General features: G+C 37.1%; 3 protein-coding genes across 4 annotated transcripts; 2 read left to right on the top strand and 1 right to left on the bottom strand.

Moving 5' to 3' along the window:
* Positions 1-659: 659 nt before the first annotated feature.
* Positions 660-23,766, top strand: LOC141433197 (novel acetylcholine receptor chaperone). Of its 2 annotated transcripts, XM_074095123.1 has the most exons (5): positions 660-731; positions 865-897; positions 18,379-18,517; positions 19,433-19,577; positions 22,687-23,766. In XM_074095123.1, exons 1-5 carry the CDS (start codon positions 675-677, stop codon positions 22,760-22,762), a joined length of 450 nt encoding a protein of 149 aa, XP_073951224.1. In that variant the 5' UTR covers positions 660-674; the 3' UTR covers positions 22,763-23,766. The 2 variants fall into 2 exon arrangements, with proteins under 2 accessions (XP_073951224.1, XP_073951223.1); XM_074095122.1 differs by lacking the exons at positions 660-731; positions 865-897 and adding an exon at positions 12,426-12,794.
* On the bottom strand, positions 2,222-4,712 carry D1 (D1 chromosomal protein). The gene is made up of 4 exons (XM_074095124.1): positions 4,604-4,712; positions 3,614-3,721; positions 3,384-3,542; positions 2,222-2,838 (listed from the first exon to the last, which is right to left on the bottom strand). The coding sequence occupies exons 2-4, from the start codon at positions 3,683-3,685 to the stop codon at positions 2,713-2,715; spliced, it is 357 nt and encodes a 118-aa protein (XP_073951225.1). The 5' UTR covers positions 3,686-3,721; positions 4,604-4,712; the 3' UTR covers positions 2,222-2,712.
* Positions 6,398-9,438, top strand: LOC141433196 (NADH-cytochrome b5 reductase-like). The gene has a single exon (XM_074095121.1). It carries the CDS (start codon positions 7,671-7,673, stop codon positions 8,550-8,552), a length of 882 nt encoding a protein of 293 aa, XP_073951222.1. The 5' UTR covers positions 6,398-7,670; the 3' UTR covers positions 8,553-9,438.
* Positions 23,767-23,789: the final 23 nt, after the last annotated feature.

Below are 23,789 nucleotides of genomic sequence, written 5' to 3'. Positions count from 1 at the left end.
TATTGGCTCTGTGCAAAGGCTCAGCAGGGCTACTGCGAAACTCGAAACTCAAAGTTCGTGTCGTGCGGTCCCTCTGACGCTTATACTATTTAATACGAGAGCGAGAGGAACGGTAAGATACGAACTTCGAGTTTCAAGTTTCGTAGTAGCCCTGCTGTGCGGGTGACACTCTTTCTCGTCCCTGATAACACCGACTTGGAAATACCAACCCTATTTTTTGATTGCACACCCCACAAAAACAGGCAGGAGATTCTTAGGACGTATACACGGAAAACAGGGACGGTATTTCCAACCCGGTATTATCCGCGCCGGGAAAGAGTGCCAGTCAACTGCTTGTCAACTGTCACCCCTCTGTGCAAGACATCAGCGCCACCTAGCGTCCGCAACTTTTTTGGCTCTGAAGTTTTGAAATTTCATCGCGACATTTTGTGTGACAAAAATCAAACCAATACCGTATTAATTGTTTATAATACAAAATTACTGTGATACCGTGATTTAGGTGGACAAAAAGTTGTGAATTCATTTTTGGTCATTAAAATTAAATGAGGAGTATAATTTATTCAAAAAGTATGTTTGTTGTTGTTTTTTTAGAAAAATCTGGCGCTGTCCATTGGGTGTCAATTTTGCCAGTGTCTAGTAGCCAGTAGGAAACGAAATATGAGACGTAATGGTGTATGAACGATGACACCGCGAAAATCAAGAAGTATGTTTTATTTTCGTTATATATCAGGGTTTGTTTTACTTCATGTTTAGTTGTACTTTTACTGTAAAACGAAAAGAAAGCTCTTATTGGTTTCTTTGAATAATAGTAAAATTATATAATTGTTCTTATATCGCTAGTAATAAATTTAATATCGTTTTCAGATCAAAATGAGTATCATTTTGAAGACCGGTTTTGTGAGTATTACTCAATATTATTATTATTATTTATTTATTATTATTATTATATTATTTATTACTTTACGTCTATGGGAGGTACCAAAAAAAATTTTTTTTTTAATTATTCATTGTACCATTTTGTCGGGATAGTTTTCATATATATCCGTGCAAAATTACAGCTTTCTAGCATTGATAGTCCCTGAGCAAAGCCGCGGACGGACAGACAGACAGACAGACAGACATGGCGAAACTATAAGGGTTCCGTTTTTGCCATTTTGGCTACGGAACCCTTAAAACCGTATTCATGCGCAGTAGCTAGTTCATTTTGGCGAGAATAAAATCTAAGTATTTTATTTTTTTAATTCATTACAGAAAAATCTGATATTTTTTCCATTGACTAGTATAAGCTTATTCCTGAAGATAAAAAAAAATCAGCCACTTTTAAAAAATTCATCGATCGCCCATCATTCCATAAATTGGATTTAATTAAGTAAATAAAGTTTGACCTTGGTGCGCAAGCGCGTTTGTCGTTTTCCACATATCTCGCGGCACTGTATAATTCTGTGTCGAGTTGTCAAAAATGTCGTATCTATTATTGGTCTAGAACCAACTACTTTAATTTGTACTCCAAAAGTCGCCAGATAAACAATTTTCGTCGTCAAAACTATTTTGCGGTCGCTAAGATTTAAGCAAAAGTCGTCACTTCTAGGGACTGTCACTAAACTGGCAACATTGATAGCCGCTGCAGGCCCGTCGCGGGTCCGACCCGCTCTCTGTGTGAACACAACGAACCGCGCGGCTCACGCGGCGGACACGACCCGACCAGCGCACGCTTTCTGTGTGTTGCCCTTAAGCAAACATTCCAAACGGCCATATTTGTGTTATTTGCGTTCAAGATACTTCGCTCGAACTTGCGTTTTGAATAGTCTTGGAACTTATTAGTTTCTAATGGGATTGACATCAAATTAATTTAGCACATGTTTAGAGTTCCAATAACAACTTAATTAATCTAAAGTTCATGTTAAAAAATAAATTTAAGGCTGAAGTGCGAAAATTAAGGCACACTAAGGGTTTCATAGATTTATTTATACTTTGTTCTAAAATTGTACATTCACGCACATACACCCAATAAACGACTAAAAACTTGTTTTTCAGTCTGCTTCGAATACAAAAAAAATACGATACAAAACAGCTCTACGCATATCACTACTTACATGATACTCTATGTACTTTGTGTAACGGCGACAAAGATACCAGAAACATTATTATTATTTCAATTCAAAAATATTCCAAACTTCCAAGATGTACAATATCGAAATAAGGGAAAAAAATAAAAATAAAATCAAAATGAAAATATTTATTATAGAAAATAATACTTCTCATCTGAAGTCAAATGAATTAATCTACAAAGTCATATGATTCAATTTTCTTAATATGTATAAATCAGATTACGCAATACCTATTACAATAAATCTACAAAAAGGATCTTACAAATTATATCTTAAAGTTGTACGTTTCTAGGGAGAGCCATGATTCCCAAAATTTATCCATGTAAGAATTTCATTCTGTGTCAGTGTGAAAATTTATTGTAAAATATTTAAAAGGGAGCTTTTATCTTACAATCAAAGAATAATGTTTCTTCAGACATGATTAAATACTGGGTAGGCAGACTCTGAGAGTTTCAAGCTGTCGAGATAACCCCTAAATGTTATCAGAAATTTCCTGAGTCAATGTCTAGAACACAATGAATTAATCCCGACAGACAATAAGACTTATGTTGAAGAACAAATTACACTAAGAACGAGTGTAGTGTTGTAGTGTCAAGAGTAGTGTTTACTGGTCAGAGCCCTCATCTTCATCTTCATCATCCTGTTCCTCTTCAGTAGAGGCTGCATCCTTCCGCGGCGGTGGCGCGTCCTTGCGCGGCCGGCCTCGCCCCCGGCCCTCGCCACTGCCACCCTGTACAAACATCAAAATCATCATCTTAAAAAAAAGCAGTTGAGGTTTGGGGTGCCATTAGAATGTACAGTCACCAGCATTAATATCTGCCACAGCGGAGCGTACAAAAATATCTGAAACATCCTTCCGGCCCTAGAAATAGAGTTGTATCAGATATTTATGCACGCTTGTTGTGTCAGATATTGGTGCTGGTGACTGTACTACAAAGTTTAATTTCTACCAATATATGCAATGCAGAATACAAGTGGATGTGAAATGCAAAAGTGCTCAAGTTACAAATTAATGCATACATTATAATGACTTTAATAATAATGATTTTAGGTATGCTGCATGTGTAGTTTATATATTTGTATGCCTTTTGGCAAACATAGTGATACAAAAATGTATATAACATCTGTAAAACTTACCTATGTTAACAAATAAATGATTGATTTAATGATTTATTGACTATTTAGACTCATTGATCAAATCTACTTTCCACAAAATTATTATATCAGTCGACCATTAGGGTTGCCTTAATGATAGATAGATATAATTGAACATACCTTAGCCTTCGGAGCTGCAGCTCTCTTCTTAGATCCTTTGGGCCGACCGCGACCCCGTTTTGCTACTGGCGCTTGTTCATCATCAGAAGACTTTGTAGATTCTTTAGCTTTTGTTGCTGCTGGTGGTCTTCCCCGTTTCTTAGTATCTGCTTTGGCCTCCTGAAGATTTGATTACAGTTATTGTTTTTATTAACAAAATATATCCAAGTTTTATCCATTTAAGTACTTACTGCTTGTGTTCCATTAGCTTTAGGTCTGCCACGGCCCTTCTTCTCCACGGCTGTTGAACCATCATCAGACATTATGGGGAAAATAAATTTTACAGCTGACAGGAAAATCTGAAAACAACACAAAATATAAATTTATGAGTGATAATTACTTTAAACATTCGAAAATAAAAATAATTAGTGATGAATAATAATTAACAACCCTGCAGGGCTACTACGAAACTCGAAATTCGTGTCGTGCGGTCCCTATGACACTTCTATTTAATACGAGAGCGAGAGGGACAATACGATACGAACTTGGAGTTTCGTAGTAGCCCTGCTGTAATATTAAATTATCTTCTTGTATAGAGGCATAATTTGATAAAGAAATAATATGCAAAAAATTGCGATAAATTGGACTATTCCTATTTTCGTTTTTGCTATGAATTTACATTACGATGCTAATAAAGCATAGGTATGTAAGGTACCAAGATATTGATTTCAACAGTCGTCGCCAATAAAAAAATAAACATCACACAAACCTTACTTCAAAAAATTACACGAAATTGGTATTCGTAAGCCAAATCGACTTCAAATGAAAGTTTAGTTCGAAACAAAAGAATGAAAAGTCAATATTCAGTTCCAAATTAGAAAAATCTAAGGCGACGCCAACCCTGTTGTTGGCGAATTTACGCAGAACTACAACGCACTTGCTTTTAATTTCAATTGTATACACAAAGATCACTCTTATTTGTATTAAAAACTTTAGTAAAAGTCTTCATTTATCTTGTAAAATGCAGTAAGAAAATATCTAGCGATACCAAGCTCACGAAGCCATTACACCTTCCCTTCATAATGGAGTCCGCTTGGATCAGGTAAATAAGAAATTGTGTGTTTATTTACTATAATTAGGAGAATAAAGGTAACTAATTGCACATTTACTTCAGTAAGGATTTATAATAAAATTAAATTAAATATTAAATGACAAGAAAAAGCGCGAACAAAAATACTTACACAGTTGTTTACTGCAAGCGTTATCGCAATGGCGGGCGGGCCGGCGACGATGTCGTTTATTCTGGCGTCTATGTAGAGGGCGCGCCAGTCGGCTTAGTTGAGTGCAAACGTAAAAAATGTGAAAATACATTATGCTGGAGACACATGTGAAACGATCGGGAAACAAATTTTTAAATTTATTACTACTTATATAATTTATTATTACTTATATATCTCATTGTTTGACAATTGTGTTTGTTTAGTTATTTTGTACAATAGAGTTTACATATATACTATTTCTGCAACTTTCAATTTTTAGGAAAAATATAGCTCCATCGAAACTATCGATGATTCCGCCAATGTCGAGGTTGAAAAAGACACTATCGGTTGGCCGTTGTACGGTAGTTTCTGTGTACAGTACTCGGATGAGAACCTAAAATAAACAACACAAACATACATTTTGTTAAACTACCTACAAAAATAATTTGTTAATTTTTATAAACTTAGATCATGTATTCTTCTGCCAGAGCAGAAAAAGAGGAGCACTGCAGTTCTTCTGCAAAGCTCAAACGTATTGTTGTGGTTAATTTTTGATTTTCTAAGATACTCAGATAGGACTTCCACGTTCCAAATGGGGGGTTTTTATCTATTGGATTTCTTAATGCTATAGAATTTAACGCATGCTTAACAAGTACAATGAGTAGTTAATCGTTCCACAGACTCCGTATTACATAGAGTTGATACTACAGATTTGTATAAAAGAATTGTCTTGTAAGATAATTTGGCGACCAAATAAAGATCGGTTAAGTATTTAGCGACATCTGCACCCGTAGGTTGTGTAGTATTTACTTTATGTTGCGTTGACCAAGCTACCCACTTCTTCCAGGCTGTATTATACGTCTTGCGTGTAGAGGCGCGCCAAGATGATTGAAGAAGGGAAATTTATTCAGGTTTCCACCTCGTTAGATTTTCCGACCACCGCCAACCTTGCAGACTTCTAGCGTCATCTCGTGAACATTTTGGGGCGGTAGATTTGTGGTCACGTCCCACGGCATGAGCCCTGAGTGTTGGAAATATTAATCTATGCCTTTATGGTATGACATCTACGGCAACACTAGCTCGTTGATTGTCTCTGGTAGCTCTCCCCTTTCTGCAGGGCTACTCCGAAATTCGAAGTTCGTGTCGTGCGGTTCTCTCGCTCTCGTATCAAACAGTGTAAGTGTCAGAGGGACCGCACGACACGAACTTCGAGTTTCGAGTTTCGGAGTAGCCCAGCTGTCTCGATCTCCTTACTACTACTATGATCGACGCCATAATTCGTGAGACTAAATTGACAATTCATTGTGCACAAGTGTTGCCACAGTCAGGGTAGTGCTGTTCGTGTCGATATAATAAAACATTACGGCATTGGCTTCTAGTGATATTTATCCATTATTTGCGGTGACAATATCAAATTAGTTTAATAATTTAATTTGCAATGTAAAGCCCGTTCCACACTTAGCCCGCGGATCGCGCGCAATGGCTGCGAAGGGGCGCGAACGCTAAGTGTAGAGCCGTTTCGCATATTCTTCGCGGTTTCGCGCTTTGTTCCCCAATTTTGGTCGGTTTTTTGTCCCGCGTCAAAGGGAGCGCGAAGCGCGAACGCGACGCGAACGTGCATATGACTCCACACTCGCAGTCCGCGACCGAGTGTATGGACCTGCACCGTCGTTGTGAAATTGGTGAAAAATCGATTACGATGGATACTTGTCATCCACCACCTTCGTTTTCTCCACCGTTTCTTAATTTGCGTTTTATTTTAAAATATGTATAGTTGTAGTACGCTAACGCGCATAAAGTTAGGGACGCAGCAACAGCTACTTCAACGTCCATTTCATTTAACGTTGCGAACATAACTGTGAAAATACCGCGAACCATTGCGAGTGTAGAGTCGTTGTTAAATTCGCGGCAAGTTCGCTCCGCGAAATCGCGCCGTGATCCGCGGACTAAGTGTAGAGCGCCCATACGATATCATTGTAAGAAGTGCAAATACGAACCGACGACAATTATTTCATTTATTGTTTTGATTGGCCTCACCTTAAATCCGCTTTATTTATTTTATATGCGCATGATATCATTGCCGTCCCCAAGTGCGCAGTGCGCTAACCGAAGTAATAGCTCCATCATTATCTTCAGAAGAGACGCCATTTTGTCACCGGTAATGTGTCGCGATTGGCAGGGGCAGGGGGACTACTACAAAATTCTAAAATCTATGTTCGTATCGTACCGCCCCTCTCACTCTCGTATTAAATAATGTTAACGTCAGCAGGACGGCAAGATACGAAGTTCGAATTTTATACGCTTCGTAGTATTATAGGGCCCGGGGGCGGCGCGGGGCATTCGTCGATTTTTCACTTTGAATTGTAACGGATCTTAAGCCTATGAAACGATTCACGGATCGGATCACATGCTCCTGAATCGATCTCACAAATATCGTATCAAAATTTGTATTTATTTTGACAATTTTAATATTAGATCTGACCACACATTGGATTTAATCGTTGGAGCCATCGGTATAATCATAATAAAATAAAATTGTTATTGACACAGGACGATACGTACGGCATAAACAATGTAAGATAAATACAATTTAGCTATGATTAAAACCAATGCAGACTTTTTTAAGTACCCGCATCATGTTTCATTATTTTTATGTATCTATTTGCTTCTATATATCTATCTAATATGACTATTGCGACATCCGGTTATAATCGATTTGTCTTCATTAAAAATTTGAGATTATAAATATTCAATAAGTACTTATACGATTTAAAGGGTACAATTCACCTTTCTTCCGAATCGAATCGGTTGAAGAATATATTGAAAATGCACCATTTAGTCGAATCGACACTGAATATCAATATCGGCTACATCGCTATTTAATTTCGTCGAACCCTGATAACCCCTTATTAACTGTCATTGACTTGTCAATTTAGTCTCACGAATTATGGCGTCGATCATAGACAGTATCTCTTATTAGTCTGTGTCTTAATGTCTTAAATTTTATTTTGTTGTGTTTTGATATATCATTAATTAATTAAATAATAATATGAAGGAACCGATAGAGCCTAGCAAAGAAGACTGTTGTAATAGTGGATGTAATCCATGTGTGTTTGACGTATATGAAAAACAGATGAAATTGTATGAAGCTTACATAAAAAATGGTTCAGAAGCCGCCGTGGTCGAACAAAACGCTATTTCGCAATTAGAATATACCTCATTTAAAGTTGTAGATAATATTGATTTATGTCCAGCTCATAAACTAATTGCATTTAAAAGATGTAATATTAGCAGTGGTAAGGTATTATGGACAGCTGGTGATCATTTTCTAGTTAAATATAATTCTGCAGAGTTAGTTTGCACAAGAGCATATACACCTATAAAATATAGTGTAAGAAAATTTGACTTTGATTTTGAAATTGTTGTTAAAAAATATGAAAATGGGATTGTGTCTGATTACTTATACAATTTAGAAGTAGGGGAAGAAACTCTGTGGAGAGGTCCCTATGGGATTTATGAACATGTTCCTAATAAATATATTCGAATAATCATGATTGCGCAAGGGACTGGCATAGCACCATTATATTCTATTATACAAAATATAGTGAACAATGAGGATGATTTTACTAAAATAGTTTTGTACTTCTGCTGTCCATCACAAGAAACAATTTTGTTTAGGGATGACCTCTACTCATTCCAATCTTACTGGAATTTTAAATACTCTGTATTTCTGAGCTGCAGTTCTGTGTGTGATTGTAAGTATCAAGAACCTATCAAATGTCGGAGGCTTCAACATGAAGATGTCAAATCCTTAAACATCTCTTCAACAAATGATCAGTTTTTGCTTTGTGGTTCATCCTCATTTATGGATGAATTGAAAAATATGTTATGCGCAGAACATTTTACCTCTGATAATATTGTAATGTTTTAAGGCAAGGCAGTAGCCAGGACTCTGTCAAGAGGGAGGCAAGCAATAAAAACCTAATTAGAATAGACCTAAGCTGCACATGCTGAAGTTTGCTACCATTCCTGTTAATTGTTTTATTCTTTAGATGGGGGGCAGTGCTCCTTCCTTTATCTTTCACCTTGTTTTAAGGTATTTCCTAAGTATCTTGTGTATACTGTTATTTACATTTGATGCCAATTACAAATAAAGTAGACTTCTGTGAATGGCAAAATAAGGCCAGTAAAACTAAGTCATGCCATGTGCAGACAGTACAGTATGGACACACACCAGGTGAGACATAGCTTTAGCTGGCCTCACTTGTTGGTAGATTATAAGTTTATCAGAAAACTTCAGAAGTACTGGGAACTGAGAAGTAGATCTTCTTTCATTGCCAGGGCAAGTTCTGTTTAACTTTATTATTATGTTGTTCTAGTTTAAGTTTAAGATGTCAATCTTAAGTTAGAGATTTATTGCCAAGCCAATTCTAGTATTTTTAAGCGTCCATTGAGATTTACTGAAGTAAATTTACTATCCAATTCTGTCTGGAGTTAGCTAAACAAACGTTTCTACATATATTTTTTGGCAATAGAACTTTTTAGTGTCCATGAGTTAGCATTTGTATTAAAAAAATGTGGCACTTCTAAAGAGATGGTAAATTTTTTACCAAGTTTTGTTTTATTCATGGTTGGGAAAAAAATAAATAATATGTAATTGTTAATAACATTTTTTTAGACAAATACATTTTCAGAAAGCCAGTTAAAGTGTGGGTTTGTATCTTGTGTAGCAATCCTATGGTAGATTGTACAACAATTTTAACATTTGAAACTTAAAATTGTGTGAACTTCTATAATAAATAACGCTAATAAATGTACATGTAGGCATTTTTAATCAATTTGTGTTTGAAATATCAAGAAACGTGTATTACAATTTGACCGTTAATTCAAACCTTACGGAGTATAGACTATACAATCCCTTTGCTGTATTTAAGCAGCGTTTCCACCAGAGATATGCGAGGATGTGTTGTGAGGAATATGTTTTTCGTCAACCAATAGAGGAACGCTTCATTTAGGTACCCATCCTCGCATAGCCCATCTTTGGTGGAAACAGCTCAGCGAAGCGAAGTTTTAAGGGTTCCGTAGCCAAATGGCAAAAAACGGAACCCTTATGGATTCGTCATGTCATGTCTGTGTCTGTCCGTATGTCACAGCCACTTTTTCCGAAACTTTAAGAACTATTGAAATATACTGTTGAAACTTGGTAAGTAGATGTATTCTGTGAACCGCATTAATATTTTCACACAAAAATAGAAAAAAAAAACAATTAATTTCGGGGGTTCCCCATACTTAGAACTGAAACTCAATATTTTTTTTTCATCAACCCCATACGTGTGGGGTATCTATGGATAGGTCTTCAAAAATGATATTAAGGTTTCTAATATCATTTTTTTCTAAACTGAATAGTTTGCGCGAGAGACACTTCCAAAGTGGTAAAATGTGTGTCCCCCCATGTAACTTCTAAAATAAGAAATAAGAAACGTTTATTGTAAGAGAATGATAAAACTAAAAAATATATATGATGTACACTACCATGCAAACTTCCACCTAAAATTAGTTTGAACGAGATCTAGTAAGTAGTTTTTTTTAATACGTCATAAATCGTAAAAGTACTTAAAGGAAACTTTATATTATGTTACTTGCTGCTACGGAACCCTTCATGGGCGAGTCGGACTCACACTTGGCCGCTTTTTGTAGATACAAAACGAAGGATGTGTTACGAGGGATGTACTCTGTCCAACAAAAAAGTTTATTACTAGGTATAGAGAAAAAGAGTAGCAACTCTATGGCCAAATACGTATCTATAGTAACTGTAGGGCTACTCCGAAACTCGAAGTTCGTGTCGTGCGGTCCCTCTCGCTCTCGTATTAAATAGTATAAGTGTCAGAGGGACCGCACGACACGAACTTCGAGTTTCGGAGTAGCCCTGCTGGCGCTGTCATCGTTCATCCACCATTACCTCTCGTATTTCGTTTTCTAGATTTTTTTTACCGTACAACGGCAAAAACTACTAGACACTGGCAAAATTGTCCTCCAATGGAGAGAGCCATATTTTTTTAAAGAAACAATAACTGAGGGGCTAACAACAAAACTCGCAAATCAAAGTTCGTTTCGCACCGTCCCTTTCACTCGCGTAATAAATGACATAAGCGTCAGCGGGACGGCAACATACGAAGTTCGAGTTTTGCATTTCGTGGCATAGGGTCTGCAGAGCTACTACGAAACTGGAAACTCGAAGTATCGTGTCATGCGATCCCTCTCGCTCTCGTATTAAATAGTATAAGTGTCAGAGGGACCGCACGACACGAAATTCGAGTTTCGTAGTAGCCCTGCTGCTGGGCCCCACAGACTGTGGCCTTAAGACTAGGGTTGCCATACGTCCCGGTACGCCGGGACATGTCCGGATTTGAAGCATAAAAATCACAGTTGTTCAGTAGGGGGCTGGACTCTAATATACCTACAGTAAACACGACTAACTAGCTATAACATAGCCGATAACGTGCATTTTCCACTTTGTAGCGAAATGCGCCTACGAACAGAGAACCGGCTGGCGAGTTGCTGGCATTGAATGACTATGTTAATAGTAGATTGTACAACGAGAGCATAAAACGAGCCATTTCACCCAAGACGTTCATATAGCCGCCCGAGCCGGTACGGCGAGGGTGGATAGACACGTCGAGGAGAAAATGGGTTAAATGATCGAGTTTTACACTGCTTTTCACTTAGATTGCGAGGAAATGTACCTTTTATTTTTTATGCATTATTATAATCTATTTTTTTTTTAATTTTACTTATTTATTATGATTGGTTTGATTGATTTTTAGTTTTATATAAATCAAAAATTATTTAAAAAATATGTACAAACTTTTTTGTTTGTGGTTGTTGACACCTTATTGATTGCCTTGTTGATTACCTTAGTCTTCAGTTGGTCTTAGACTAAGATATTATTTTATGCACTAGAACATAAAAAGTCATTTTATGTCGCCAAGATAAGATACAGCATAAACACGAACTTTACGAGCATGAGAAGTGAAAAAGTTATTTTGTGTTTAGGCAAGGACCTAAACCTTCAAAGTTACCGATTGTTGTAATAAACTTTCCTTTTTTTTCTACGTTTACTACCGTTTCTTTAAATGTCCCGGTCCGCGTCCGCACACTTATGGCAAACATACTTAAGGCGAACGGTACACGTCAATAAATATGGTGATAATCATCATGATATTTACTTATGTATCTCGGGCCGGATCACAGCACACCCTACACCATCAATACGGATTGATACGGATCACGTCAGTACTGAAGCGTTCTTTGTACGAGGCAGAAGTGATGGACCCTGGACGGAGGAAAATTAGAGCTTGTGTAGCAAAAATTGTAGCCCTGACCTTAAGCAAACGAGTAAAAAGATGTCATGCATGCCTGTCATGGATTCTTGCTCGTGGCACGGGTTCTCCGTGGCAGATGCGGAACCCGCAGCCGCGGTGTCACCGACGTCCTCCACCGATGCCGTCTCGCTGCGTACTGACGCGATTAATATTGACGCGCGACACTACACGCAAGATAAATATCACGTCCAGGTTCTGGAATCAGATCATAAGGATTTCCAGAAATCCAGCAAAAAATATTGTGATCCGTCAATACAATTCCCTACACGTCAATAAATATAATAATATATTATATTGACGGATCACAATATGGATATTGCGTTTATTATAGCATAGCATTCGCCTAACCATGCTGGTGGGTGAACGCCCGCACAGAGTTTCTACCGTTGGATTATTTCATGCTGGCAACATGCATGCTCAGATATGGATTTTTTCGCGCCGGCGCGAAACGTGTGTCGCTCCGCCAATCTATAGCCCACAATATTCTTTACAATAAATAATTGATTGTGTTTATTTCACCAGTATGAAATGAAATTGCATATTATCTTTAAGGAAGACAACAACACAATGTGCTACACGTAATTAAATAATATAATTCCAAATAGGTGTATTTTTAAATGGATTGAGGTATTTAATAACGCTGCTGACAAATGCTCGATATACTTTAAAGAATAAGAAAAATGGGCTCTATCGTGCTGAAAAGCTTATCTATCCTTTTAGGCGTGTTTTTCATATTCGTTGGAATTACAAAATTAACACCATTTATTTCTAAGGAATTGCACAAAGACTTGGTAAGTGAGATATGTATTATTTCTGTGTTTTTCTATTATTATAAGGTTTAAAAGCATTAAAAGGTCGGCGATGCATTGATTTTGTTGCGGAGCGATGAGAATTGCTATTTCGGTAGTTGGCCTGCCGCCTAATTCCTGCTGGTCGGTCGCGAGTCGCGACGGCGGGTTAGACAAGGCGAGCGGCGGCACTGCCCCCTCCTGAGACTCAATCTATTCAATTAATCACTGCTAAATTAATGTTCTCATTCTATAACAATGTTCTTAATTCTCATCCTATATTTACGTTGCTATGATTTGATTTATTTTACGATGTTAAGCTATACAGGGTGGAAAGTTGAGATGGTTCAGCAAGGGCAGCTACTAGCTCCCTTGCTGCTACGCGAAATGCTCTTAGGAGACCTTTACTAACTTTTTGAGTGATGACAATCGATATTCACAGATTTTTGATAAAATGTACAGTCACCGAGAAAATTGACAGGTTTGACTTTTTTTTAATGCCAATCGGTCCCATTTTCTATCAAGGATTAAAACACTCTTTGTGACCAACTAAGGTTAGAGTACTAGAACACCCACAAATCAAAGAAAACTTTTTCCATACAGTTCGTAGGGTACTAATTTGCAGTGAAACTTTCGCATGTTGTTTTTTTACGAATATGAATCCTATATGATTAAAGAAAATTAAACTGTATGTATACCACGCGCCATATAAATCTGCCTAAAAGTTAATTACTTAATACTCAGTTTTGACGCATTTTTGAGATACATTTTTTATGCGACGTCTTTACGTTACTCCCGGATTGTGTTCGAATCGCTTAACGGTATAGTGTCTAGTTTTTGTGGTACTAGTCGTGGCAATAAACTTTTAGGCAAAGTTAGGCGGCGGAAGGTATAGACAACTATAAACTGAACATTTTAACTAAAGTTAGTGTCTTATCCCAGTATTGCTGCCCCATCTCAACTTTCCAGCCTATATAGCCACCTATGCTATACCAAAGCAGTGAGTTTAAAATTGTAACATGTGAGCTTATATCTTTTAAGGAATTAAAGTTTACGAGTAAAAATGTTGCTCGGTCTCTTCTCAGCTCAGTATTTTCGTAATTACCTACGAGCTTTGGTATTTCATTATGTGTCTTACAACGGTTAAACATATTTCAATAAAATACATACTTACGACGCGTATTTACTTAGGTATTGCCAACTATCGTTAGCACAGGATACTGAAATAGCTCGATTTATTTATTTTTTAAGGCTACTACGAAATACGAAAATCGAATTATGTGTCGATGTTATTATTCTAATGTCATCAGTACAAAATATTAAATTTGAAACTCTCTAATTTGTCCAAAATAAATCATTTTCCCAGGAAAATCTGATAGATATCAGATCGATTATTTGTACCTGTACCCCTAGTGTAAGTTTTCGGTTACAAAATACGTATCGATCGCGTTCGCGTTATAATCTCAATTTAGCTAGCGGAACGTTTGCGATGTTCGTGTTTCTATACACCCCTAACAGGTACAAATAATCGATCTGATATCTATCAGATTTTCCTGGGAAAATGATTTATTTTGGACAAATTAGAGAGTTTCAAATTTAATATTTTGTACTGACGACATTAGAATAATAACTGCATATTAATGCATAGCAGTGCGCACTCAAAGATGTCTTGACTAACGTAGGCACCGCATCAATTTTAGATTTACATCATGCTTCGCGCAGCAAGGTCAAGTCATGTTCGTTTACGTATTCGGATCGGATACCCAGGATAAAAAATAAGAATAACTGACGCATTTTGCACGTTTATTTTTTATACTTACTTACGCTCATGCTTTTCTTTAAATTATTTGTGGCGTTATCTGGGAAAAGGTACCTTGTTGTCGGTTCTAGTTTCCGAGACAATCGCGATTAAAGTAAAATGTGAAAATAAAAATCTATTTTTACTCTATATTAATAAGCAGGGTCTAAATTTTAATTTTAATTTGACAGAGACACAACTTTTTAAATCGATTTTTTATGAGTTAAAACATGCGTTAAAGGGCTCAGGATGACTTCGTCCACAGTCCCATTTCGTCACCTTCTTAAATCGTCCACGTGCCATGTCAGCCTGCAATTCCTAAATCGTCACCTTCCTAACTCGGCCACTTTATGATATCGTCCATATCCCATTTTGTTAACCGACTTCAAAAAAGGAGGAGGTGCATGTTCCGTAGTTTGTTTTTTTTTTTCATGTATGTTCACCGATTACTCAGTCAATTGTGGACCGATTTTCAAAATTATTGTTTAATCGAAAGGGTATTCTTCTGAGGTGGTCCTATTGTCATCAAGTCAAGATCTGATGATGGGATCCTAGGGAAATCGAGGGCAAACCTCAAATTTTATAGGCACAACTATGGCGATTTTTGCATTTTTAGCATTAAGATGAGCATTTACATTCACAAAGTATCATTTGGTAACTTGGACCTGATGAAGAAGACCGTGATGACCAATGGAACTCATCAAAGCTAAGTAATGCTCGCTCGTCTATAAACGATCAAGATTAATATACCTAGATAAGCGACTAAGAAGAAGCTTTAAGTTAATGATTCTTTCGAACTGATATGATGCTGAAGCCAGAAGGTAGGCAACGGAACTCTCTTATTAAACAAAGCAACTAAGTCGTGTTTGGGCTTAATAGAATCGTTGTGAGATGTACTTTGGCTACGTCACTAAAAAGTGAGAAATAAAGAATTTTTTTAACAAAAAAGTAAAACCGACTCAAAAAAAATAACAAAAAATGGAACCGACTACAAAACCCTTGAAAATATTTTTCTAGGTACGTACTAGCTCGAAGTCGGTGACACAGCACGACCCAGCAGGAGGGATTGAATGAAACCCATAGTATGTAAAAGAGATAAGACGACTATTGTCCCACTCCTGCTGGCTCGTGCTGAGGCACCGACTTCTAGCTAGTACGTACCTAGAAAAATATTTTCAAGGGTTTTGTAGTCGGTTCCAGTTTTTTTTTTTTTTGGAGGCGGTTTTACTTTTTTGTTAAAATTTTCTTCTACATTCCTATTTCGACCACAGTGTGAACTCGTCCACTTTCTTTTATATACCACAGTACTACTTGGTCAGCAGTGCCAACTCGTCCACGTTTAGCAGACGTTGTCTCACAGATATGGTCAATTTAAGCGTTTAAATAGCAAAATATCCCGAGAGTAATTTGCAAAAAAAGCCCCTTTTCAATAATCATTTATAGAGCATTTATATTAGTCTGGATAGTGAACAATGCAATAATGTTGATGAATTGGCACTGTAGTCGAAATAAGACTGTTGACGACTTGGTACTGTGGCCCACGTAAGAAAGCGGACAAGATAGGAAAGTGACGATGTGGGAATGTTGGCGAATGAGAACAGTAGACTGTATGAGAATGAGGACGATATAAGAAGGTGACAAAATGAGACTGTGGACGAAGTCATCCTGAGCCCCTTAAAGTTTAGTAAGAAATAGGTAAGTAAGTACCTTATTGTCGGTGCCGCTCTTGAGTGTTTTCTGTGCGCTCGGTATCGGTTTGGAAGACGTGTCGGACGTCGGTACTTTGTCGGCGCGTCATCATCATCATCATCATCCCAGCCTATATACGTCCCACTGCTGGGCACAGGCCACCTCTCAGAATGAGAGAACTTTGGCAGTAGTTCCCGCGCGGGCCCAGTGCGGTGCTTGTCGGCGCGTAAAAAACGTCAATCAGAATCATCATAAAATGCGTTTAATTAGAGTAGGTAAATCATCAATAACTGGCCACCATTAGGCGATAGCCAGTTAGGCCTTATCACACTAGCGATTTGCGGGCGAGTTGAAAGCGAGGCGAGCGCGCAGCGCGTTCGCTTCGAGCGCGTAACGATTTCACCGCGAGCACGCAACGATATCGCCGCGAGCGCGCAACGATGTCGCTGCGAGTTCGCTGCGTTAGCGCCGAAGACGCCCTATTATTATTGTACGAAAGTCTACAATATGGTGTTTTTGGCGCTAAAGCAGCGAACTCGCAACGCGCTCGCAGCAGCGACATCGTTGCGCGCTCGCGGCGATATCGTTGCGCGCTTGCGGCGAAATCGTTATACGCTCGCAGCGAATTCACTTGCAAAATCGCTAGTGTGATAAGGCCCTTATTGACGATTTACGCCAATTTGTGTCTTTAATAGTTACAACTACAAATCAAAAGATTTTTTTAGATCTTATAAAATCCGACAATAAGGTCCCTTTTCACGTTAATCATTTACCCCCTTATTCATAAACGACAATCAAACCTATTTTAGTTAAAATGCCGCTAAAATTCGTTTGTCCTTATCTGTCACTTCGACATTTGTATTTGTTAGAAAGGGACAAAGCATTTGTTAGTTAACATAGGCTTGTTAAGTTTTATGAATAAGGGGGTTAGTGTTTGTTGAGACAAAATTATAGGTTTTTGGTAAGAGTTTTAATACTAACGTATTCTTAAATTAAGGGGCTGTTTCACCTTCCATTGATTAGTCTTAACTGACGGTTAAATGTGATGCCGTCTCTATTTGTTTTGTTCGAATAGACGGAGACGGCATCACATTTAACCGGCAGTTAACACTAATCAATGGATGGTGAAACAGCCCCTAAGACTATTAAAAAAATAATCGTAAGTTATATATTAGTCGTTTTCAAATTATATCACTTCATATCACTAAATATTTTACCACCGACGAAAAGGTCCCTTTTCGAAAATAAGTATATAAGTAGTGATTGTACCAACTTTTTACTAAACTTTACCTTGAAATTTGAGACTGAAAAAACTAGTTTTTTAAGATTTGTTGAGTTAATTTGTTCTCATTTGGCTCTGTTTTAACGTACTAAATATAAAAGTTTGTTGATTTTGACTGTTTAATTACATTTGTAAACCACAATGTTATTTTTGTTAAAGTATTTTTTTTTATATAATAAACAACGTTAATTCAAAACGGAGTAGTTTTTATTTAGTGTCCAATTACGCATAATATTTTTTCCTTCGATAAAATCCAATGGACGTAAATAGAAAATTAAGTAAGAAATCCATCAACCTTTTTTTTACTTTATGCACTTTGGCAAGGTAAACTATAGGAAAACAGTTGTCCAATTACAAAATTGTTCTTGAAACCTGAAAGCCCGTACAATCTACTCCTCAAATAGCATGTTATCTATGTAAGTAACTTCCAACAACAACATACTTTTATTGGGTGTAGAAGTTTGAATTCAATGTTCTCATAATCACCTTTTCTGGCTTTTGAGGTTCAACATTTTTTTTTAAATAACTATTAAACCTTCAAGCATGTTTCTTACACGGTTCGATAGCTAAGTGTAGGTATGTAGATTATGGGGATATCAGTAACTCAATACCGACAGCAAGATTTTTCCAGGTAACGCCACATATAGTATAGTTAGATAGTGTTATCCTTTAAAATTGCATAGTTTCCGCGGGATAGCGATTAACGAATTCTACGCGAAGAATGACAAAAATACCCGCACAAAATTCATCCAACCGACGTCGGCGGTCGGCGTCGCACGTGACATGTTATGTTAACACAAACATTTCATCTATTTCAGAGGAAAGAATACGTAAGATACGCAAAAGTGTTCCCATTAACTGAAACGTTAGACTTCAAGCTGCCGTCGAAATGGTACCGACGGACCGTGGGCGCGCTCGAGATTCTCTTCGGGCTCACCCTGGCACTAGTTCCTGGGCGTAAGTCTTTCTTGTCATTGCCTTCTCTTCAAAACACCATTGCCGGTATAATCTGCCATCATTCTTTTAAACATCATTTTTTTAAACTGCATTTATCTTCCCAAATATTGGTTTATTTTTTTTATTGCATTTGTTGTGTATATTATATACCTATGTTAGTAAACGAAACGCTGAAACCTAGATTTTGTTGTGATTGACAACATAGATAGGTATACCCCAATATAGACTGAAGATCAAAGCATTCAGCATTTAATGATGTAACAAATACTAGCTCCACTACAGGTAAAGTGGTTACAGTAGTTACAGTCAACTACAAAGTGATCATACGGCCAAAGTTACAAAAATATGTGACGACCTTATAGATACCTTAGAATTTAACGTAGCTTTTTGGCCGTATCGATATTTTGTAGTTGACTGTACAGTAACTATTAATATTGTCTGTGATTGCAGTAGGTAAGCTCGACCCGCAGAAAAACCTTTTCACAATAAATACCTAGTACAATGGTGGCCGCACAGTGCGACAAACAAAGATCTAAATGAACATGGCAAAAAAATAGAACACACGCGGCTGTCTTGCAAAACTTGACTTTTTACAGTTCCCGTGAAAGTTGCTGTTCGTAGTTTTTAATTAGTATTTTGAGGTTAAAGCACTAATATCTACCTAATATAAGCTATACTTAATAATTAAAAAGAAATAAATAAATAAAATACATTTATTCACAACACAAGACACAACAATAGTATTAAGTACAAATAGACAACACGTAGAAAGAAGTATGTGTCATTGTGTTAATTAGTTAAAATAAAGCGCCCTCGTGCAAACGTCACCCACGTTCAATAAGATCTCTGTTGAACTTTACCATGGCTCGAGAATACGACGGTTTACCCACAAGAGTTCGTTTGGTGATGTTACAGACAAGATAAAGAACGCGGCTAACATCGGGCTGGTGGCTCTGATGGTGCTAGCGGCGTACTCGCACGTGATGGTCGGCGACCCCTTCGACCGCTGCGCGCCCGCTCTAGTTTTCTTCTTCATGCTGTGCGGACGACTCGTTGTCTGGTAAATTACAAAACATATATCGCCTACGTTACCGCCGCTTAATGCAGTGAGGTACAGACTGCCGTTTTAAGCATCTGCCATTCAGGGAAAACCGGTCAAGAGCGTGTCGGACACGACCAAAATAAGGTTCCGTAGCAATTACGAAAAAAATAAGTAATATTTTTCTAAGGATTTCGTATTTTATACGGAATCTTCCAAGTTTAGGTATATTTTATACCTTAGGCTGCTATTTAGTCTAATTCTCAAGCAAACTTAGCCGTTATAGTTTTCCTTGAAAGTTTGATATACCTAATTACTATCATTCTGTTTTCAAATTTTTCCACGCACCGGTTTAGATTTTAGAGGGGGGTGACGCTCGATTTTAATGAAAATTTGCACTTTAAAGTTGAATATTTTGCAAACAAATCACTGAATCGAAAAACCGTTTTAGCAACTCCCTAATGATTTTAAAAGACCTATCCAACGATTCACCACACTACAAGGTTGGATAAGAAAAAAAAAACACCCCCACTTTACGTCTATGGGAGGAACAGTAAAAAAAATTTTTTAAAAATTTTTATTGTACCATTTTGTCGGCATACTTTACATACATATTCGTGCAAAATTACAGCTTTCTAGCATTGATAGTCCCTGAGCAAAGCCGCGGACGGACAGGCAGACATACAGACATGGCGAAACTATAAGGGTTCCGTTTTTGCCATTTTGGCTCCGGAACCCTAAAAAGGGCAGTGTAGTGTGGAGACGACACGGTGTCAAGATAATACGGGTGCGTGGACTGCGTGGTGATAGAGTTGTAATTAACGCACCGCCGCCTCGTTCAGTGTGTTTAGTGGTATAGGTAGGTAAGTAAAGCAGTTCTGTTATAGAGCCTCGTTGCCGTTGCAATCAACGTTATGCTAATTAAATAGAACTATGACGCCATCATGACTTCAAATCGGAACTTCAGAACTTTGTGCACAATTTTTACAGAAAAAAAAACACTAGTTTTCGGTGGAGGATATATACCTAGTACACGGTCAAAGGAGCAGTATTTATTACACGATGATCAGTGTAATTCATCTTCTGAATGCTCGTTTGAGTTTTATAACTCTTCGTTGTAGAAGCAAATCTATTCAGTAGTTTCCTGGTAATAAACTGAATAATGTACCAACCATAGCATGACAGATTATTATTACAAATTTATAACTTGCCATGAAACGTTTTAAATCAGCTATCCCGGACGGCGTTAAAAATATATTGAGATAATAATTTTTCGTCTTTACTATACTTTTTCTATGACACGGGTTATTTTAGAAAAAATATAATCTGGATTTAGAGCCACCTACGCAGCGTTGGATGTAACGTTATGCACAATGAAAGGATTTTTTATTTTTCGTAAATCTTACTAGCGTTAAGCATCTCTGTTAAAAAAAATATAACAAAAAATTGAACCGACTACAAAAAACCATAAAAATAATTTTCTACCAGTCTGAAGTCGGTCGGTGCCTCAGCACGAGCCAACAGGAGTGGACCTATAGTCATCTACCTCACCTACGCACCATATGTTGGGCTTCAAACACTCCTGCTGGCTGTGCTGAGGCACCGACAACCTTGAGACTGGTAGAAAATTATTTTTATGGTTTTTGTAGTCGGTTCAATTTTTTGTTATAAAATGTTTTTTCACGCTTTTTAGTGTAAATAATCTAAGATACAATAGTTTAATATCAACTGTTCATCTTTTACGAAAGATGGCTTTTTCGATGCAGAAACATTCATTGATTATTGAGGAGTCCTTTTGTGCTTCACCACCCGTTTTACCAATGCATTACGAGGAGCATAAATTGCTTAGCTACTGTGTCAAAGTAATTAAAGTTCAACCCGTGAAATACGTGTTATTGAGTAGTAACCCGATGGTCAACTGTGGTCTTCATCATCAGGTCCACTTCACCAAATGATGATTTTCAAAAGCAAATGCACGAGTTACTACTAAATATTTCCAATTTACTATAACATTTGAAGAGTTCCCTCGATTTCCTTAAGATAAAATCATCAGATCCTGATATGGTGCTTATGGGACCTAGATTCCAAGACGAACGCAATTTTTTTTAATCGGTTCATAAATGATGGAGTTCTGTGGTAACAAACATAAAAAAACTCCTTTTTTGAAGTCGGTTAAAATAAGGGTTAGCTACATGGAACCTTAATCTTTATTACTTGGAACAACAGTGCTTATTATTTTATAGGTCGTCAAAGCTGACCTCAAAGAGGTTGATTACCCCGACCATTACTAACACTGTAACGTATTTAGTCAGGATAGTAACTCTACATGACTCTACCTTGACCAATTTCTATGTGATGTAAACACGAGTTACGAAATAAAATTAGTGGTACCTATCACACGCCGAACGTCGGACTGGCAACGCGCCAGCGCAGGAATCCGCGGACCGCGCGGACGCAGTGTCGCGCAAATAATACGCGTTCCAGTTGATTGTGATTCCAACTATTTTATTCTATTTAATTATACTGTGTACCTACTGTGGAGCTGCGCTGCAAGGAAGGCGGATTGTTCTTCGATAAATATCCGCACGATAAATCCGAATCTGTCCTCGTTTGTGAATCCTTTCTTTAGATACATACATCATAATAACAGTAACACGATTTAGAAATATGCAAAGGATATGAATACTTACTGACTAAGGGTCCCACAACAAAGAGTAGAAAGCTTGTTGTTGCTTTAAAAAAATATGGCTCTGCCCATCGGAGGACAATTTTGCCAGTGTCTAGTAGTTTTTGCCGTTGTACGGTAAAAAAAATCTAGAAAACGAAATATGAGAGGTAATGGTGGATGAACGATGACCTACTTTACAGCGCTAATAAATCGATATCTGAGTAGAAAGCTGCTTTATGAGAAACAAAATTTCACAAAAATGTTGCCATAGTTACGTAAAAAAGTGGCAGTTACGTAGAAAGTGGGACGTTCTATAATTCCTAAAATTCATTGCCTACTTTTTTTTTGGAATCATTAAAACTAAAGGTTTATAATGACTACTCTTATTACTTTTTTAAAAGTCATAAATTACATTGTTCATGCTACTGTGAAATAAATGCATTAAAACAACTTTTTTTCTAGGTACCAGATTAGTCGTCGCGAGGAGTTGGAGAGAAGCGCTGCGACGCAGAATGGCAACGGACTCAAACGAGACTAGCTTGGCAATTGTTTTCTTGACCAGCCAGAATTGTTTATCGTCATTCATAAATTCAATTAATTATCGGCACTGATTGCTTACTGCAGAGAAGTACCCAGATAGGTGAAATTTGGAACCGCATTTTGCACATTTTAACCTTCACTAAAAATGTTTCATGTCTTGTCTTTAGGACATCCATAAATGTCACTATTTGTGATTTTATGTTAGTCATTTGCCATTGTTTAGTGTTCAGATACCATTATTTCGTCTCCTAAACTACATGAACTAAATCGATCAAAATACTTTTGATTCAGCCCTAGTGCAAATAGGTATTTACAATTTAATTATCTATACGTCGCCTTGGTCTTTCGAAATTAGATCACGAATAACATAAAATCGCGCTCCCGTAATGATCGACTGGAGTTATTTGTACTTAAAAGTGATATTAATTTAAGCGATACCTAAGTAGGTACTAGGTTCATTTTGTATGTGTGAGTATGATAGCAAGAAGTATAGATATGTAACGTAGGTACTTACAGTAACTGCCACTGTATATTATATTGGTAGGTTTAGACAACTATTGCACAAAGATAAATATTTGTTTATAATATATGCACCCTTAGATTCGAGGTGTCTTATTTGCTCAAAAGGATTACACTAAACAGCTGTTAGCTATGTGTTTATATAATTTAACAGCCGTTATCAATCTAGTCACGGTAGAAGTTGTATCTTTGTATTTATTCAGTGGTAAATCTTTATAAAATAGGAGAAGGCATAATATTACAGTCACATGCTCATGCATGCACATGTTATACCAGATATTATTAAGGTTAACGTTTTAAGACATGTACCTAATGCAGATTGTTGCCCATTGCAAACTTCACATTGACTGGAGGATGATAATTGAATATTGATACTATTTATTTATAACAAAATTCGATTTTGATGGTTGTATTATTTATTTGTGTGATGTGCGTATTGTGGTTGAAGTGTGATTGTTAACGAATAAATGGAAAGAAAATGTTTTCTTTTATTTCTATCTACATGT

The sequence above is a fragment of the Choristoneura fumiferana genome, chromosome 12, assembly GCF_025370935.1.
Source record: "Choristoneura fumiferana chromosome 12, NRCan_CFum_1, whole genome shotgun sequence".
NCBI lineage: Eukaryota > Metazoa > Arthropoda > Insecta > Lepidoptera > Tortricidae > Choristoneura > Choristoneura fumiferana.
The sequence above is the reverse complement of the archived record's forward strand: the minus strand, read 5'-3'. Positions and strand labels throughout refer to the sequence as shown.

Excerpts from the sequence above, each read along its gene's own strand:
- D1 (XM_074095124.1), bottom strand. The coding sequence starts at position 3,685 with ATGTCTGATGATGGTTCAACAGCCGTGGAGAAGAAGGGCCGTGGCAGA. Across the intron at positions 3,543-3,613 it reads AAGCTAATGGAACACAAGCA|GAGGCCAAAGCAGATACTAA; the intron begins GTAAGTACTTAA and ends TCAAATCTTCAG. Across the intron at positions 2,839-3,383 it reads CTGCAGCTCCGAAGGCTAAG|GGTGGCAGTGGCGAGGGCCG; the intron begins GTATGTTCAATT and ends ATGTTTGTACAG.
- LOC141433196 (XM_074095121.1), top strand. The coding sequence starts at position 7,671 with ATGAAGGAACCGATAGAGCCTAGCAAAGAAGACTGTTGTAATAGTGGA.
- LOC141433197 (XM_074095122.1), top strand. The coding sequence starts at position 12,684 with ATGGGCTCTATCGTGCTGAAAAGCTTATCTATCCTTTTAGGCGTGTTT. Across the intron at positions 12,795-18,378 it reads AGGAATTGCACAAAGACTTG|AGGAAAGAATACGTAAGATA; the intron begins GTAAGTGAGATA and ends CATCTATTTCAG. Across the intron at positions 18,518-19,432 it reads CCTGGCACTAGTTCCTGGGC|ACAAGATAAAGAACGCGGCT; the intron begins GTAAGTCTTTCT and ends GTGATGTTACAG.